General features: G+C 55.1%; 8 protein-coding genes across 8 annotated transcripts; 4 read left to right on the forward strand and 4 right to left on the reverse strand.

Annotated features, from left to right (window-relative positions):
• Positions 1-329: 329 nt before the first annotated feature.
• On the forward strand, positions 330-1473 carry M409DRAFT_65005 (uncharacterized protein; the record flags this gene model as incomplete). The annotated part of the gene is made up of 2 exons (XM_033816329.1): positions 330-373; positions 447-1473. The coding sequence occupies 2 exons, from the start codon at positions 330-332 to the stop codon at positions 1471-1473; spliced, it is 1071 nt and encodes a 356-aa protein (XP_033670179.1).
• A 396-nt stretch (positions 1474-1869) lies between these two features.
• Positions 1870-6531, reverse strand: M409DRAFT_20517 (uncharacterized protein; the record flags this gene model as incomplete). The annotated part of the gene is made up of 2 exons (XM_033805426.1): positions 1870-3498; positions 3550-6531. The coding sequence occupies 2 exons, from the start codon at positions 6529-6531 to the stop codon at positions 1870-1872; spliced, it is 4611 nt and encodes a 1536-aa protein (XP_033670180.1).
• Positions 6532-8451: 1920 nt separating this feature from the next.
• On the forward strand, positions 8452-8993 carry M409DRAFT_20518 (uncharacterized protein; the record flags this gene model as incomplete). The annotated part of the gene is made up of 2 exons (XM_033805427.1): positions 8452-8661; positions 8715-8993. The coding sequence occupies 2 exons, from the start codon at positions 8452-8454 to the stop codon at positions 8991-8993; spliced, it is 489 nt and encodes a 162-aa protein (XP_033670181.1).
• A 295-nt stretch (positions 8994-9288) lies between these two features.
• On the forward strand, positions 9289-10425 carry M409DRAFT_20519 (uncharacterized protein; the record flags this gene model as incomplete). Its single annotated transcript, XM_033805428.1, has 1 exon — positions 9289-10425. The coding sequence occupies one exon, from the start codon at positions 9289-9291 to the stop codon at positions 10423-10425; it is 1137 nt and encodes a 378-aa protein (XP_033670182.1).
• Positions 10426-10493: 68 nt separating this feature from the next.
• Positions 10494-11757, reverse strand: M409DRAFT_65007 (uncharacterized protein; the record flags this gene model as incomplete). The annotated part of the gene is made up of 2 exons (XM_033816330.1): positions 10494-11549; positions 11611-11757. 2 exons carry the CDS (start codon positions 11755-11757, stop codon positions 10494-10496), a joined length of 1203 nt encoding a protein of 400 aa, XP_033670183.1.
• Positions 11758-12077: 320 nt separating this feature from the next.
• Positions 12078-12503, reverse strand: M409DRAFT_52554 (uncharacterized protein; the record flags this gene model as incomplete). Its single annotated transcript, XM_033812108.1, has 1 exon — positions 12078-12503. The coding sequence occupies one exon, from the start codon at positions 12501-12503 to the stop codon at positions 12078-12080; it is 426 nt and encodes a 141-aa protein (XP_033670184.1).
• A 1085-nt stretch (positions 12504-13588) lies between these two features.
• M409DRAFT_20522 (uncharacterized protein) lies at positions 13589-14203 on the reverse strand (the record flags this gene model as incomplete). The annotated part of the gene is made up of 1 exon (XM_033805429.1): positions 13589-14203. One exon carries the CDS (start codon positions 14201-14203, stop codon positions 13589-13591), a length of 615 nt encoding a protein of 204 aa, XP_033670185.1.
• A 269-nt stretch (positions 14204-14472) lies between these two features.
• On the forward strand, positions 14473-16010 carry M409DRAFT_65009 (uncharacterized protein; the record flags this gene model as incomplete). Its single annotated transcript, XM_033816331.1, has 3 exons — positions 14473-14487; positions 14543-14650; positions 14703-16010. 3 exons carry the CDS (start codon positions 14473-14475, stop codon positions 16008-16010), a joined length of 1431 nt encoding a protein of 476 aa, XP_033670186.1.
• Positions 16011-16482: the final 472 nt, after the last annotated feature.

The raw sequence follows: 16482 nt of genomic DNA on the forward strand, positions 1-16482 counted from the left end.
ACAAACACACAAGAATCCTCCTACACGACGTGCTTTATCGGAGCAGAACAACAAGAGGGGACACGGTGAGAGCTATCGTGACAGCGCGCACGTGTGTTTATGACATTCGGCAGCGCCCCGGTGCTCGTCCCCCCTAGAGATGACGATCATGTCTTTTTCTGCTTTACCCATGTCCGGCATCATGCATGCACGGGGCCTTGGCACGACCAACTCTTTGACGCTTTGAAGGTACGGCTCGCTCCGAGATCCCGGTCGTAAACCTCACAACTTCGACTTCCAGCATCGTCTCGAAGTGCAAGTGAGGAGACATCCACATCCATTGCCCCGTCATGGCCCTGTCAGCGCCGTCATGGCGCCTGCCCATCAGATGTGCGTAGCCTGATTGCGCCTGCCATGTAGGGTGAAAGAGCTAATCGTGGATATACAGGCCTGGCCAATGCCCCTAGACAAACTCCAATCGCACAGTACCAGCGAAGAACAGCAGCATCCAGTTCAAACAACGATGGCAGCTCATCCGGCTCCAATCCCGTCCTGGAAGAGTACCTGCGCAACAACCCGCAAGAGGCCCAGAGCGGCAGGATTAAAATACCTGAGGGAATGGGCCAAGCAGGAGACATCGCCAACAGCTCCATCTTCGAAGACGAACGCCGCGCACAGAAACAGACCGACAGCGAGTCCAAAGACGGGGTAGATGGCGACAGCGTCCGAGTAGGCGGTATCGCACGCGACCCACGAGCCATGGCCACCGTCCTCGACCCCAACCCCTCCGCCCGCGAACAGTGGGAAAAACGACAAGTCGTGAAAATGATCCGCAAGAACGGGCGTCTAACGAAAGAGCAATTTATCAAGCGGACAGAGAGGGAACATCTCGCAAAGAGCCACAACATGAAAACATCAGTCAAGAAGCTAGGCATGCTCGCGCGCCAAATCGCCGGCAAAACCATCGACGACGCCATCGTGCAAATGCGCTTCAGCAAGAAAAAGGTCGCGCAGGAAGTCCTGAAACAACTCGAAGCCGCACGGGACGAAGCCGTCGTGATGCGCGGGATGGGTCTAGGAAACGGTGCAAGGAAGGAGGCCGAAGACTTCAACGAGTCCTCCTCAAGCGTGACAGGTACAACCTCCCAAACACTCGAAGAAACCGCATCCCTCGAACGAAAGCCCCACACCGTCGACATCCAGCTCAAATCCGGCCAACGGCACACCGTCTCCGACCGCTCCAAGATCTACATCGACCAAGCGTGGGTCGGGCGAGGTCCGTACGGCAAACTGCCAGATTACCGGGCGAGAGGGCGGATATACATGATGCGGACACCCTGGACGAGTCTGAGCGTGGTGTTGAAGGAGGAGGCGACGAGGGTAAGGGAGTGGGAGCAGAGGGAGGCGAAGAGGCAGAGGCAGTTGAAGGCGAAAGCGTGGAAGATGTTGCCGGATAAACCGATTCAGATCCAGAGGCAGTGGTATAGCTGGTAGGGAACTTGAAAGTGAGGATTGCATGTGCGGTTGGGTGTGGCACCGACATTGTATACTATTACAGCTGTACAGAATCCTCTTCCGTCTTTCATTCCATCTCCTTTCTTCTTCGATGATGACTCTTCTCGTCTTCTAGTTCCTCTCTCTTACACGAGTGCTGTGATCTAGCTAGCAAAAGCAAGCAACAAAAGAACAACGAGACCTTAAAAACTCCCCCTCCTCCATCTAATCTAAGCCACACAGACCAGCCAGAGCCAGCGACAGAGGTTATCCAAAAAGGAGCGCATCGAAAAAAGCATGAGGTATCAGTGGTCTGAGCGAAAACTCCAAAACTCCGTTCCATTCCATTCCCATTCCCATCCCATCCATCTCTTAGACGTGATGAAGCTTATCTCATCACATATCCAAATACCCCCTCTGCTTCGGCGCACTATTCCTCGAAAACAACCCGCCGAACAAACTCCTCCGTCCAGACTTCTTGCTGGCCTTGTCACTCGTAATCGACGTCTTGCTCGAATGGCCTCTCGTCGTCATCCCAGTGCCAGGTCCGGAAGAAGCGTGGTTGGAGGAAGGCGGTGGTCCTGAACTACGCAAAAAGTCGGCGAGGTCTGTCGTGCCGGCGTCGCGGGTGGCCGTGTTGGTGCGGGCTTCCATTCGTGGGCGGGGCTTGGTGATGGGGCCGACGGCGATGGTGGTGGTTCCTTGGGGTTGGCGCGGGGCGCTGCTGTTAGCGGTTTTGTTGGTGGGTTGGGGCCCGTCACGGTTGGGCATGGAACCTCGACGGGGGCCCATGCTGACAGCGTCGGCGCCGTGGGTTTGGAGGCCGGGTGTGCTGCCTCGGCGAGGGGCGCCTTTGTTGGCGGTTTGGGGGCTGCTGGTGCCGTTGGTGTTGTTCATGCCGCGAGGGTAGTTGTTGGCGGGGGGCTCGCTGTGGCGGAGGAAGTCGATGAGGCTTTCTTCTTCTCGTCGGTTCCTTGGCAGGGCTGTGAGGAGGTCGTCGTCTTCATCGTCGAAGTCGAGGGCGTAGGGGTCCTTGTTGCGGTACCGCTTCACCGCGGGCTCGCTTGTGGTGGTTTGCAATGGCTTCGGTGACGCATCAGGCGCGGATAGCGAGGACGACCGTTGTGGTACACCACTATGAGCTGGATGTACGGTCTCGCCGGCGTTCGACCCATTCAGGAGCGGCGCCCTCGAATTGGCCGACGTTCTGACTGAAGACTTCATGGATGAGGCGCTCTTCACACTCGGTGCGGATGGCACGCTGGTGTTCAATTTCAAGTCTGGTTGCGCGGCGAGACGTTCGCCCCATTCATTAAACTGGTCAGAGTCCATCGTTGTTCGGAACGGGGCCACGGTCCGTGAAATCCGGTGCTGCCTAGGCTGTCCGGCTTGCTCTGATCCGTTAGGTCCTGTGCGAATGAAATCTATCAGCTCAGACGTGCCATCTGCTGTTGATGCTGGTCCTCGTGGCTGCATTATGCTGTTCTTTCCTTTGTTGGGCATCGGCGGCACTGGAGGTACATTCTCGCTATGCAGGGCAGTCCGGTTCAGGCTTCGAGCTGAAGCTGCCCCTGGTGATGACGACCGCGAGCCATTGATGTGAGCTTGTCGTAGTGAGTTAAGAGACGTTGTCGAGCGATTGTTGAGGATAGGCAGCACTTCTTGCTCCTTGTTGGGTCCAGTTGAGCGAATGAAATCAGCAAAGTCTCGTGTCGACTCAGTCATAACCTGCGGCTCACGAGCCACCAAGCCACTCTTTCTGTGAATGCTGGTATTGCGCACAGGCGGACGACTGATTGATCTTCGCTTTTCTCTCCTGCTTTCTCTTTCTCTTGACGTCTCTTCCTCCCGCTCGTCTTCAGGTTCGGGTGGAATAGCAATAGGGTTTGCGGAAGTTGCTTGCTTGGATGTCTGGCTCCTCCCCATTCGAGAGTCCAGAGGTGGTGACTGCTTTGGTGGAGGAGATGGAGCCACTCTTTCTACGTTTCGTGTCGTCTTCGGATACAGCACGGCATCTGCCTGCGACTGCACAATATTGTCAGTAGCCACACATTCAGCAGAATCAACCCAACTCACAGGATCGTCCCGTACATTCTCCGGCGTAAGGGTGTACTTGACGGTATCGCCTCCTTGCACAAACATCTCAAAGTCTTCGGGACCTTTGATGCTCGCACTTGTCAAAACTTTGCTCTCCTCTTCCTCCCTCACCTTGTTCTCCTGTCTCTTCATGATCTTCTGAATGACGGGATGCTCTTGGATCGTCGGTGATGGCTCGGAGACAGACATGGGTTTCTTCGGTGAGTATGCCCACTGCGAACTCTTCTCTGGTGCAGCGAACGATTGCCTCCATGGCGAAGGAGTCTTTTCGAAAGCTGGCGATACTGGGCCGTGACTACCGCCATCGGGACTGAGCACAAGAGCACTGGGTACACTTGCTCTCTTGGGCGATTCGCGCAGGCTGCGATTCTGTGGTGGAGGTTGTGATTTCGACTTTTCAACCTGTTGCTTTGGCGACACCGTTAGCGAGAGTGATCGCTTTGACAGGAAGCTCTCCGGCGTCACCTCAGGAATGCCAGTATCCTCTTCCTGGACGTTTTGGCTTTCCTTCCGTAGCGGTGATGGCTCGTCTGGCTCGTTGGCGCCCAGAATGAGTCTGGACGGTCGCCGAGGGGCTGGATTCGTGAAACTGTCCCTTGCTTGGTGATACTCCACTGGGGGCTCCTCTGTTCGCGGCGTGGACACCGCAGTGTCTGATGTCCTGGCAACTCCAATGTCAACAGGTGGCTCCTCTTCTTCCACCGGCTCTTCCTCTTCCGCTGCCTTCTCTTCTTCAACTTCCACAGGCGTAAAGTCGCCAGACAGGTGTCTTGGCTTGGCCAAGGGCTGTTGTACCACTTCCGTCTCGTTCTTGTCATTCAACGAGAAGCTCTCGTCACTGTCCGCAGTGGCTGGCCGCAAGACTGTCTTTGGCACCGCTGGCTTGGATTCTGCGTCCTTCTCTACCTCATCGTCCTTCTCTGGCTGTACAACACGACTGCCAGACGGCGGCACGCTGAAACGCTTCATATCAATCAGATGCTTCTGCTTGTCACGCTCTTCAATGTCTGTGTCCTTCGCAGGCGAGCTCTTTCGTGCCTCCTTCTTGTCAAACTTTGGCCCATACACCAGAGCTAGCGCCGCCGCGGCCGCTGCAGCACTCCCAGCAGCCGCACTTCCCAGAATGCCTCTCGCTTCCTTCTTCTCGGCGTCGTCGTCGGGAGGAGCGTTCGCAGCGAGTTTATCGAGGACGGGCTTGACGTGTGGGGAATCGTCGCGTTTGCGAGGTTCCATTTCAGCGGCATTGGCCTTCTCTTCAGGCTTATCGTCCTTTTCCTCGGTCTCGGCCTCAGCTGTAACGTCGGCAGCTTCAGGATCCTGGGTCTCATCAGTCTCGTCCTTCGCCTTCTCCTCTCGCTGCACTGGTTTCGCACGCGTTGGCACGGACGCTGAACGTTGGCGAGTCAAGATGGGCTTTTCTTGGATCGTCGTCTGAGACGAGTCCCTGCGGCTGCGGCCAGTCATGTACATAGCGCCGCCTATAAGACTGCCTATAAGGCTGAAAGGCGTGGCGCCTGCGTGGTGGCTATTTCTGCGCTTGGGTTCGCTGTCCATGGGAGTCAGTTCTTCATGTGTTTCAAGCTCGTCTGGGTCCCTCGCCAGGCCGGGAACTTCAATCTCGTCGACATCGCGCTTGGCGTCGCCAATGGGCAGAGGGATGTTGGCGGCCAGGACGTGTTCGGGGTATTGCGCTTCTGGCAGCTCGTCGTCACCCGCACTGGGCGAGCCCCTGTCGTTGTTGGTGCTCATCGATGGTCGCCGGGATTCGTCAAGTGCGGAGACGACTGATTCAGGCCCCGCCGTGCCGAAGCTGCTCCGTCTGGGGCTCATGGCCGCACCGAAGGGATCACGGCTGAAGCGACGCGAGAAGTTGTTGTTGTTGCTGGCGGCGGTGGTGGGCGTGGGCGGAGCGTGCGGTGGGTTGCTGTTGCCGCCGCGCAAAGATTTTCGCCACGTCCGCCAGAGTCGTCCCAGGGTGGAGTTCAGTGCAACCTTCTCCATGTCATGATCCTCGACCGTCACCCCGTCCACCGGTGTCACCATGCCTGATGCGGACATTGACACCCGCGGATTCTTGCTCTGCCGTCGTGCACGAGAGTCCGCCGCGTGTCCAGCCACCTGCAACACCTGCTCCGCGATGTACTCCAGCACTGAAGTCAGGAAGATGGCCGCCGCCCACGATACCAACCCGCTCGAGTGCGAGAAGCGACGGTCGCTGCCGTGGAACAGCTCGTCCTCGCGCACATACCGCTCTTCGTCGTCGTCTTCCATTTCGCCGAGTCTGGTATACACCATGACTCGCAACCGCGTGCGCTTCCATACCAGCTCCGTGTCCCACTTGCGATTGCGTTCTGCCACCGTCTGTCGCTGATTCATCTCCTCTTCCTCCTCGTCGCCCCCTGCGAGCAGCTCTTGGAGCTCCTCCTCGGCGCTCGCAATGGCCTCTGTAGCTAGCCGTGATCGCAGCACATCGCGCACCGCCGGCCGCAATGCGGTCAGGCTCGTCGACATGGCATTGCCCAGGAAGCTGTAGAGCAATTGATCTAGAAACGCATTGACCAGTGCCAGCGCATTCTGCGAGAACTGCATGTCGTCCCGGCTGGACATTGCCGTCCCGCCTCCTCCACCCTCATCGTCGTCGTCGCTGAAGCGGCGTTTGCGCTCGCTCACCACCTGCGATGCGCCAAAGGCCGCGACGTAGGCCGGGGCGGGATGGACATTGCTGGGGTTCGCCGGCATGCCGCTGGTCCACTGCGAGGTGCTGGAGTAGCTCGAGATGCTGGGGCTGCGCGCGGCCATGTTGGGCGAGCCGTAGAGGTGCGGGCTCATGTCGAAGGCATCGCCAGGGCGCGCAGCCTGGTGTCGCAAATGCGCATTACTGGACTTGGGGATGGGAAACGCTGGTAGAAGCGGTGACACAGGCGTCTCCGCACGAGGCTCGTAGTAGGAGGAACGAGCCATTCGCCGGGCGAGTCGCCCAAACCAGGCTGGCGGGCGGCGGTGGGTCGCTGGGTGGGCGAGCTGCAGTAGCACCGGCGGACACGGCACATAGATTGAGAGACGTCAAACACAGACCCGCCCAATCTTGCGCTGCAAATGCCCTTTTCTGAAAAGTGCCAAAAAGTTCGACAAGACACGCAACGACGGAGGCCTGGGCTGGATTGGGGTGTGAAGTGGTTGATGCTGGCCGATCCCTAGTGGACGCCTGCAGGGCCGATCACTGCGCGGCGCCGGTACCTCGCTCTCAATCTCATCCACCGCGAGCACTGTCCAGCGGGCTGGGAGTTGGCGATGCCGGGAGTGACGGCGGGTGCGATGGCCGCCGCGGATGCAATGGGTCACGTCGCTAGCTGTTCAGTGCATGCGTCGTGGTATGTACAGCGGCTGGTTGTTGATGCTTGCTGCTGTGGTGTGATGAACCGGGGAGGGTCGTGGCGAGCATGTGCGGAATGACATGAATGTCTGAGATCAATCTGTTTGCGTTGCAACGGCGTTGACGCGTCCGAGATTAGCAGCCAACGCCCGCCAGTATTTCATCTATCATACTTATTGCGTATCTACAGCCCCCTAGTCGATTGCTCGCTTGACGACCCTCCATCCCACCAGCTACCTCTCCCGACAGCTCTCCTCTTCCTGACTCTGAGGAAGACAGTCTTTCTGCAGCGTGGAAGCTCCCGCTAGTGGCAGCCAGCAGAGCCATCACCGCACTCTTTGGGAAGACGTGGCTGCATGTCAGGCCCGTTTCGGAAGGAACAACTGTCCGGGCCAGGGAGCTCGAAGCCGGCGGACATGGCCAAGACACAACTCTCTCGACTCTCCATCCTCCTCAACGAAAACGCTCACAATGGCGGTGACTCTTCAGGCATAACCGCATGTTACTTGGGCAAAATGTTGGCCGTGTGAAGTCTCTGGCAATCTGCACGCTGCAGGGGTGCCCTTTCGAACTTTTCTCCACGCAGCGCCATCTCCATCCTCCACATCTGAAGCTGGGAAGTAGATGAGCGGATCTCGGCTAACAACACAGATTTGACGGGCGCTAGCTGCTTGCGGTCAGGGAGACGATTGCGCGTGCTGGTGAGGGAAAAAGGGACCAACGAGGGGCTGAAGAAATGTTCTTCGCGGCATCCATTGGACAGCCCCTGTATTTCTGGAAAACTTCGGTACCCTTGATTGTTGGTCTCTTGCTGCTCGCCGTCGTTTGAATGTGCCAGGGGCTGCCTGTAGAACACGAGAGGGTGACGACAGCACGCCATCACGAGCTCCGAGGCTGAGGACAACGCCTTTGCTCGCCCTTCGGCCTCGTCTTCAAGACTGACCGTGACGATATACGGTGCTGCCTAGTCTTTTTCACGCAGCCTACAACACCGCAAGCTCAACTCGAACAAGGAAACCGGCGAGCATGCCGACCGACCTTCCGTTCAGCCCCAGCTCGCTGCATATCACGGACTTAACGGAGACAGGACAATGCAGGTCCCTTCTCGAACACAGCGTAACATGAAGGCAAAGCCATTGCAGACATCTCAAGCTTGTTATGCCATTGGACACTCGGGCAAGGACCGACAGTGAAGGCCCCCAACTACGCTGACGAAAATGGCCCCAAGGAGTCTACCCGGTCGGACTTACGGTCCACGTCAGTGCCTCTGAACATTCATCCGACTATGATGTGGCATACTGCTTTGAGAAGTGTTTGCAGTCACGAGGCTGCGAAAGCGATAGACATGATCGGGCCGAACATGACGGTACATGAGGTCAAAGTCGATGGTATAAGTAGGCACTCTTGGCCAGGATTGAACTTGTCCAGAGATCGCAGCACACAGAAGAACTACCTCGAACGAGACAGCCAAATCTTTCCCCTAACCAAGAAAGCACCTTCCCAACAATATGTCTTCCACTCTCCTCGAAAACATCAAGAAGACCACCGAGGCGTTCTTTGCAAGCTACGACACGCTGAACGCTGACGAGATCCTGGAGCATTGGGCGGACAACTGTGTCCACAAGATTCGACCTGATTCCTTGGGACGACAGAAGAGAAACAAGGAAGAGTACCGCGCCTATGTCAACAGCATGGCTTGGGCTATGAAGGAATTCAAGGTCAGTCTACCTAACCTTGTCCCTCTAGCATTCACTCACTCCTTCATTCCCAGTACACACCCGACCGCGACACATTGACCTACGACGTCGAGAATCGCCGCTCGGCATTCTACGCTACAGGTGCAGGGGAGACACCCATCGGTCACTTCACCAACGAATACTCTTTTTTCCTTTCGTTCGACGAGAGCGGCAAGAAGTTGACCCGCATTGACGAGTTTGTCGACTCCGGCCACACGTCGAAGTTCTTCGATGAGTTTCGCAGGGTTGCTGCGGAGGGTGATAAGTCGGAGCAGGTCAGGGAGTTCAAGAAGAAGTACAACATTACTTCTTAGATGTTGGGGGGATGAGTCGATATGAGTGGGTTGGAGGTAATGGTGGTGGTATGTACTTGATTACCAGATAAGTTCATGAAACACTTAACTCTCTTGTCATCGAAACGATGCTGAAAAGTAAGGCATTCGTTCAGCTCTACTTGCGGTGATCCAAAGAAGAATCAGTAAACTCTTGCGCCGTGTGGGGCATAGAGTTGAGCAGCTGAAGTGACGCAGGGAAACTCCATCTACTATATCAGTCCTACAGAACATCATAACAGATCACTTCAACATTCGACAACACCTCACATCAACCATGGGCACACCACTCGAAGCCCTACCAACCGTCTCCGTACCCGCAATCGAACAACTCCTCCCGACAATCAACCTCCCCCCAGCAAAGACCATCACCATCCTAAACACAAAAGCCGAATACCACGTCATCGCCCTCCTCACATGGAACGACCAAGAAGACCTCATCCTCCGAATCGCAGGCCCCCACGTCCCCAGAACCAAAACAGAGAACGAAGTCGCTGTTATAACCTGGCTACAGCGAAACACCAAAATCCCCGTCCCGGCCGTCGTTCATCACGATTCTAGCACCGACAATCCGTTGGGATGTGAATACGTCCTTCAGAAGCGTTTGAAGGGACAAAGTCTCGATCTCGTCTGGCCCTCTCTGACCGAAGATGAGAAATTGAAAATCTACGATTTCATGGTCGAAGTTTTACGAGAACTCACGTCTCACGAATGGAAGCACATCGCGAGTCTACGACTCACTGCCGAGGGTGAAATCGTGCCAGGTCCCGTCCTCGACGAACGCTTCTGGGAAGCGCGGGATATCGAGAAGTACTTCCCACCCGGCGAAACCGTCGAATCGCTCAACCCCCTAGGCCCGTATTCCTCGTACGTGGAGTTTTCTATCGCGAGACTGGAGAAGTCCATGCACGCCATTCGCAAACATGAATCTTTGGCGTTTATGAGACCACACCTCCCGCTCCTAGAGGACTTCATCGAAGCGTTGAGAGAAGACAGCAAGAAACTCAACCGCACGAACCTCTGCCTGGCGCATCGGGATTTGCATATGGGGAATATCATGTACGATGTCGAAGGACATACAGTCACGGGAATCTTGGATTGGGAGTTTAGTGTAGTGATGCCGGTGCAGCAGGGGGAGTTGTCGAGGGCGTTTATGCATGATCTTGTGGATGATGGGGGGTGGGGGGAGAGGAAGGGGAAGATGTTGGAGGTTTTGAGGGAGAGGAGTCAGGAAGAGGGGGGAGGGGATGTGGTGGAGAGGTTTGGGTATGTGTCTGAGGATCAGGAGGAGATGCAGGAGGTGGTGGATTTGGTGAGGGCGATTGTGGAGGTTAGTCCGAGGGGGCAGAGGGAGGGGGAGAGGATGGGGTGGAGGGATGAGGTGCTGGAGATTTTGGAAGGGTGGATGGATTGATTGAAGACGTACACATACACACAGAGGCCGTCAATACACACATCATCGACAACACAAAACGATCCACACTACTTGACAGTCGGCCAAACCTCGCCCACAAAGTCCTCCATATCCTTCACAAAAAGTTCCGGCTTCTCCATCGCCGCAAAATGCCCTCCCTCCTCATGCCCGCGATACCAAACCAAATTCCCCGTCTCCTTCACCCACGCCTTCGGCACCGGCGCCAACTCCTCCGGATGCCACGAATACCCCATGGGCTTCTTAATATAAAACTCCGGATCATTATGAAAGAACTGGGGCTTGTCCCCAAAGAACTGGCGGTAGACGTAAATCGCCCGCGGGAAGGACTGCGTGAACCAGTAGAGCGTGACGGAGTCGAGGACGGCGTCGACGGAGGGGTTCTTGTCGGACCATTGCAGGAATTTCTCGCCGATCCACGCGAGGAGGGAGACGGGGCTGGCGGAGAGGACGAGGCCGATGGTCGAGGGCCGCGTGCCGTGGTGTCGGGCGTAGGCGTTGCCGACGGTGCTGAAGTCTTGGACGCGTTGGAGGCCTTTTAACTCAGCTTCCGTGAGGCCTTCGGTGGGGAGGCCTTGTTGGCCGATGCACAGGTGGATGTGGGCGGCTTTGACCGAGGGGGATGTCACAGCTAGGACTCTGGTCACGAAGCTGCCGACGTCGCCTCCTTGGGGGATATAGCCGTCGCCGAAACCTAGGCCGACCATGAGCTTGTCCATGACGGAGGCGATGCCTTCAGTGTTGAAATTCCTGTCGAGGGGTGGGCCAGAGGAGTAGCCATATCCCGGAAGCGAAGGGACAATAACATGGAAAGGGAGTTCTTCCGGTTTGTACTTCTTCCTGAGGATATCGAGGGAGTCTAGGAACTCGAGAACACTACCAGGCCAGCCATGGAGGAGCAAGAGCGGCACAGCGCCAGCCTTTTGCGAGAAGAGAGCGATGAAGTGGATATTAAATTTATATCCCTCTTCATCGATCTCAGCCGTGAAGTTGGGGAAACTGTTAATGCGGTCTTCGCACTTTCGCCAGTCGTACGCCGTCTCCCAGTGTTGCTTTGCGTCGCTGAGCCATTGGCGGTCGATTCCAAAATGGGTGTAATCTTTGACCTGCCTCCTTGCATCAGCTTGGACTCGTTGACGTTTGAAGTTGAAGCAAGCAGTTGTTTACATTGGCTGTTTGATTTTCGTAAGTTTTGGGTCCGATCTTGGAGAGCTTCACGAGTTGTTTGAAGTCATTGAGGTCTTCGTCTGAGACGTGAGCTTTGAAGGGCTGCAACTTCAGCGAGCCTTCAATAGGAGCTTGGTCGTATGCCATCTTCTGTTAATCAGTCGGTTGTGTATCGTCGAGGTGAGGTCCAGCTTCACGCTGAAGCTTTGTATTATCCAGCTTCTATAATGCGTTCGCACGACCGTCTCGAGGCACACCTTCGGTACAGATCCTCTTGTATTGAAGAGGGGGTCCTCTCTTGGGAGGCGTTGTCTGGCACGTCTGGAAGAGGGGGCATGGGAAGCTTAAAAGAGCTGTTGGACAAACTAGTTTGTCGTCGTTCCCGCCGTCCGGTCGAGAGCTCTACATTTCTTTGAGACTTGTGCAGAATGACGTTCATTTGATCATCTGGACAATGTATCGTTCAACTATGCATCAGGGTAGCAGCTGTATCTGCTGTCTGCGCTGTTCCAGCCCACGCAGTGCCAGCAAGTCAACACGTTCGATGGGTCGTACTTTTGCTTGATTGACAACAGCTTGTTGTAGTTGTCTTGTCCCCAGTATGCCCCAATAGGATCAGTCTCAAACGTATCCGCCTCGTTCTGGTATGCTCCACTGCCTGGAGTTAACTTGATCAAGGGCTGTATAATGTCGTGCGTCTTCTTGAACTCTGCTTCGATGGTGGCTTGGTCCTCATTTGGATCCCACTCGTCAAGTGCAATGACATGCCAGAGAGCAGTGCGCCAAGCAGGGGTGACCGATGAAGTCTTCGCATCGTCTCCAGCATCGTATCCATAAGGTGCGGTAAAGCACATAAACAACGGCTTGTTCGCGAGGGGTCCGAAAGCATTCATGATGGGTGCAATGGCGTTGAATAGATTCTGCTGATTTTGCGCGCCACGAAAGTTGTCGACTGGGACAAGTCGCGAAGAGAGGGAGACGCCGCCGCCTTGGAGATTGTCGGCAATGGTCGCTGTTTCGTTCCAGACAGGCAAATAGCTTGGATAGGTCAAAAGAACATTGGCAGCGACATTGCCTTGCGGTAGTGTAGCGATGAAGTCGGTGAGAGGAGCCAAGGACTTCTGTGCTTGCGCGAGAGTCAACTTTCTCGTCGACAGTTGGTATGTCCATTTTGAGGATTGTTGGTCGTCTGCTTTTGTATCTTTGGCCTGGTCGACACTTCACGAAGACCACCCCGTCCCTCGATATAGCTGAAGCTTGGTAGTTGTCGCTTGACACCATGAGGTCTTGAAGCATAATTTCCGTCTTGTGGGTGTTCACGAGACAGTCGTTACGGGCAATACTAGCCAATTCAGTACATTGCCAACTTCAGGGCTGTGATCAGGCGCCACACAGGGGTTTCGAAATCGAATCGTCTCTTCTTGATTTCGTGACCAGCCAATGGGTAAGGGTTCGAGCGATCTGGTTTAAGCTTATCTGAAGCGATTTCATGCAGGTTGATCATATAATAGCGGCGTTGGTAGCGACAGCCACGGTCTGGCTTTTCAGCTACGCTGCGGGTGAGCAGTCGTGGAAATATAACCTGCTTCATTGGTTGACAGAGAAGAAACCTCTTCACGAAGTTGTTCTCGTAGGGTTTCTGCCGTATGTTACCTGCCTAATGCGGTAGGGTATGTTCGCTTGAGGTGAATGTGTCAGTAAGAAGCCCTATCCTTTCGCCGAGCTGCGTACATACAATACGTCTCAGTGGACCTCATTAACCACGATATGGCTATTTGGGGAGACGGCAAGCCACACAGGAGCGGTTTGGACCTTTCCTTCGGTGGGCAATGGGCGGTGTGCGGTGAAGGCTCCGCTTCGATGGTAGGGTAGGACTGTGTTGATACCTTCATCTGGGCTTGATTGGTATGCCAGTTCATCCTGCAATCACAGCCTGGTTCCAGACTTCTTCAAGACTTTGTCCAAGGAGTGATTAAGCTCAATCATCGTCGTGGATGGTGATGCCCGCTTCTTCCTGTGGCGCCTCGCCTTCTTCCTGTCCGTCTCCAACATCACCATTGGTAGGCAGTGCTACCTTCGCCGGCCCCAACTTCTTCTTCGTAATACCTCCATTCTGCTTCGTCTGATCACCATCCACCTCCATGGCACCCTTCTCGCTCGCTTTCTTCTTCTCCTGCCTCTTCTTAGCCTTCTCTCGCTTCGCCCGATTCTTGCTCAGCTTCTCCTCATCCTTCCTCTCCAACTCCTCCTTCTTCGCCTGGTACTCTTTCTCGGCCTCCTCTGCCTTCACCTCTTCGTCCATGGCACGTAATCGCTCATACTCTCGCCGTCTGCTGGCCTTGTAGACGTGGAACTCTCCACTGCCTGCGCCCGCCGAAGAACCTTGAACGTTGGCAACAATTTCCGGCGGCGCATTGGCTAGCCTTGGCTTTGGTCCTATCGCGAGGCTGGCATCTGCCTTGTCTGGGTTTGCGAAGAGCGCCTCAACATTTGCAGACTGTTGCGTGGATGGAGTGAGAGCGCGCTTCTTGGTCGGACGATTCGACTTGTTTGAGACCGAGGTTGGTATTGACTCTGGGATGTTCTCCGACATGATCGCGATGTCGTTGTGCCCTGGACGGCGAAATCCTATGGAGGTGTGTTGCAAAAAGTTGGAATTGGATCACATGGAGATCGCCCGTGGCGGGGCAGGTGTAGGTAAGCCGTTCAAATATTGATGGGGGTTTTGATTAGATTAGCATTTACGCCACACGTACGCGCCGAGCAGTCCGTCCGTAGACAAACACTCTCCAAGTCTCCTCTCTTCCTTTCCCTCTCCCAACTGTTTCAAACCTGTTCTTCAAACTTGTGGAACTGTACAAGATGGTCAAACCAAGAGTCGGTCTCACCAAAACGTTCAACTCTCTCTGTACACATCCCTAACGTTCTGTAGTTGATCATCCTCATCCGCCATGCTCAGTCAGAGGGCAACAAGAACCGCGAGGTCCACCAGATGATCCCAGATCATAGAGTGAAGCTCACAGAAGACGGGCACAAGCAAGTGCGCCTGCCAGCCTCCCCCAGCTTAAGAGCATACCTGACTAACGACACAGGCAGAAGAAGCCGGACGACGACTACGATCCTTGCTGAAACCAGACGACACGCTTCAGATCTTCACCTCACCATATCGACGAACGAGAGAAACCACCGAAGGCATTCTCAAGACGCTCACTGCCCGCGATGACCCGGACGATCCCTCTGCGGCCCCTAGTCCATTCAGTCGATCGAAGATCAAGGTATATGAAGAGCCTCGCATAAGGGAGCAGGACTTTGGGAACTTCCAGCCGTGCTCTGAAGCTATGACCCGCATGTGGGCAGAGAGAGCAGACTATGGGCACTTCTTCTACCGGATACCGGACGGCGAGAGTGCTGCTGATGCGTACGATCGTATATCGGGCTTCAACGAGAGCCTGTGGCGGCAGTTTGGGGACGCAGACTTCCCGAGCGTTTGTGTTTTGGTCACACACGGTCTGATGACAAGAGTGTTTCTGATGAAGTGGTATCACTGGTCTGTGGAGTACTTTGAGGACCTCAGGAACGTGGACCACTGCGAGTTCGTTCTGATGAACAAGAACCCAGAGAACGGGAAGTACATCCTGGAGAATAATCTACGGACGTGGTCAGAGTTAAAACGTCAACGAAGAGAGCAAGCAGCCAGGCAAGATCCTCAAAGGCGGAATACGCTCTCTGCCTTCCTCTCAGCGAAAGCGCAAGAGAGTCCGAATATTCCACCCCGGAAATGGGGCGGATGTGAAGACGGCTGCAACCACGACCACGATCAATATCCCAGACGAGTAGCACAACGGAAGGAACAAGTACAGCAAGAACTTCAACTACCACCAGCGGCAGAAGCATCAAAAACGTCCAAGAACGATGTTCCAGATCAGGCTGTGACTCCGGCTGAGCCCTCATCCAAGAACGAACCACAGACTCAAAATGACGTCTCCGCCGACTCACCACCCATCCAATTCAAACTCCCCTTCCGCCCCAGTGTCCCCTCCTACCTCCACCCCGGCCGCGACGGAGGCGGCACAGCCTCAGGAGCCGCGACACCCCACGAAATGAGCGACGAAGAAGACACATCCGAGTACTTCCCCCCTGAAGCCCAACGCGGCCGCGCAATGGCAGAAGCAATCCGAAAAGCCCCTCAACGAAAAGCCACGCCGGAAGATATCGAGCGGTGGGCGAGGGAAAGTGGAATGGGAAATGGAAGGAAAGCGGATGCTCTGGGTGATGAGCCGAATGATTCGTCGGATGATGGACGTGATGCTGAGAAGATGGTGAAGGATTCCGCGGTGGGGATTGAGGATATCGAGAAGGCGGAGAGGGAGGATCGGAGTTTGAGGGGGAGTGTTTATTAGAGGCAATGGGTTTTTGTGATGAGGTTACGAGTTCACGCTTTTTGATGATGTGAGAGTCCAGTAGCACTGAGTTGAGCTAGAGTTCTTGAATGTCGCATGCTAGAGCAGCCCTTTCGTTGGTTCATTCACTTATCCCGATGGCTGTGATTCGTAGTCGTTCTTTCCGCATTCGTCTTGGGCACGGTACTGGCCGCTGACATGTGACAGAAAGAGGCGGCAGTTTCAGCAGATACGACGCCTCAGTAGCAACAACGATTCCCCTCATGAGATCTGCTTCTCGATGAGAGATTGACCATGTACTCTTTCGCGATTTGACATCGACAGCAAAGCCACCTCAGCACGAAACCAGTCCAACACATCACGAGAGATAACGACAAGAAAAAGTGGCTCTTCACTCAAGACATCCATATCATTCATCGTCATAGTTAAACTAGACTACCTCAAAAGCAAAACCCCAATCTCATCCGTTCCG

Source organism: Zasmidium cellare, assembly GCF_010093935.1.
Source record: "Zasmidium cellare ATCC 36951 unplaced genomic scaffold M409scaffold_10, whole genome shotgun sequence".
NCBI lineage: Eukaryota > Fungi > Ascomycota > Dothideomycetes > Mycosphaerellales > Mycosphaerellaceae > Zasmidium > Zasmidium cellare.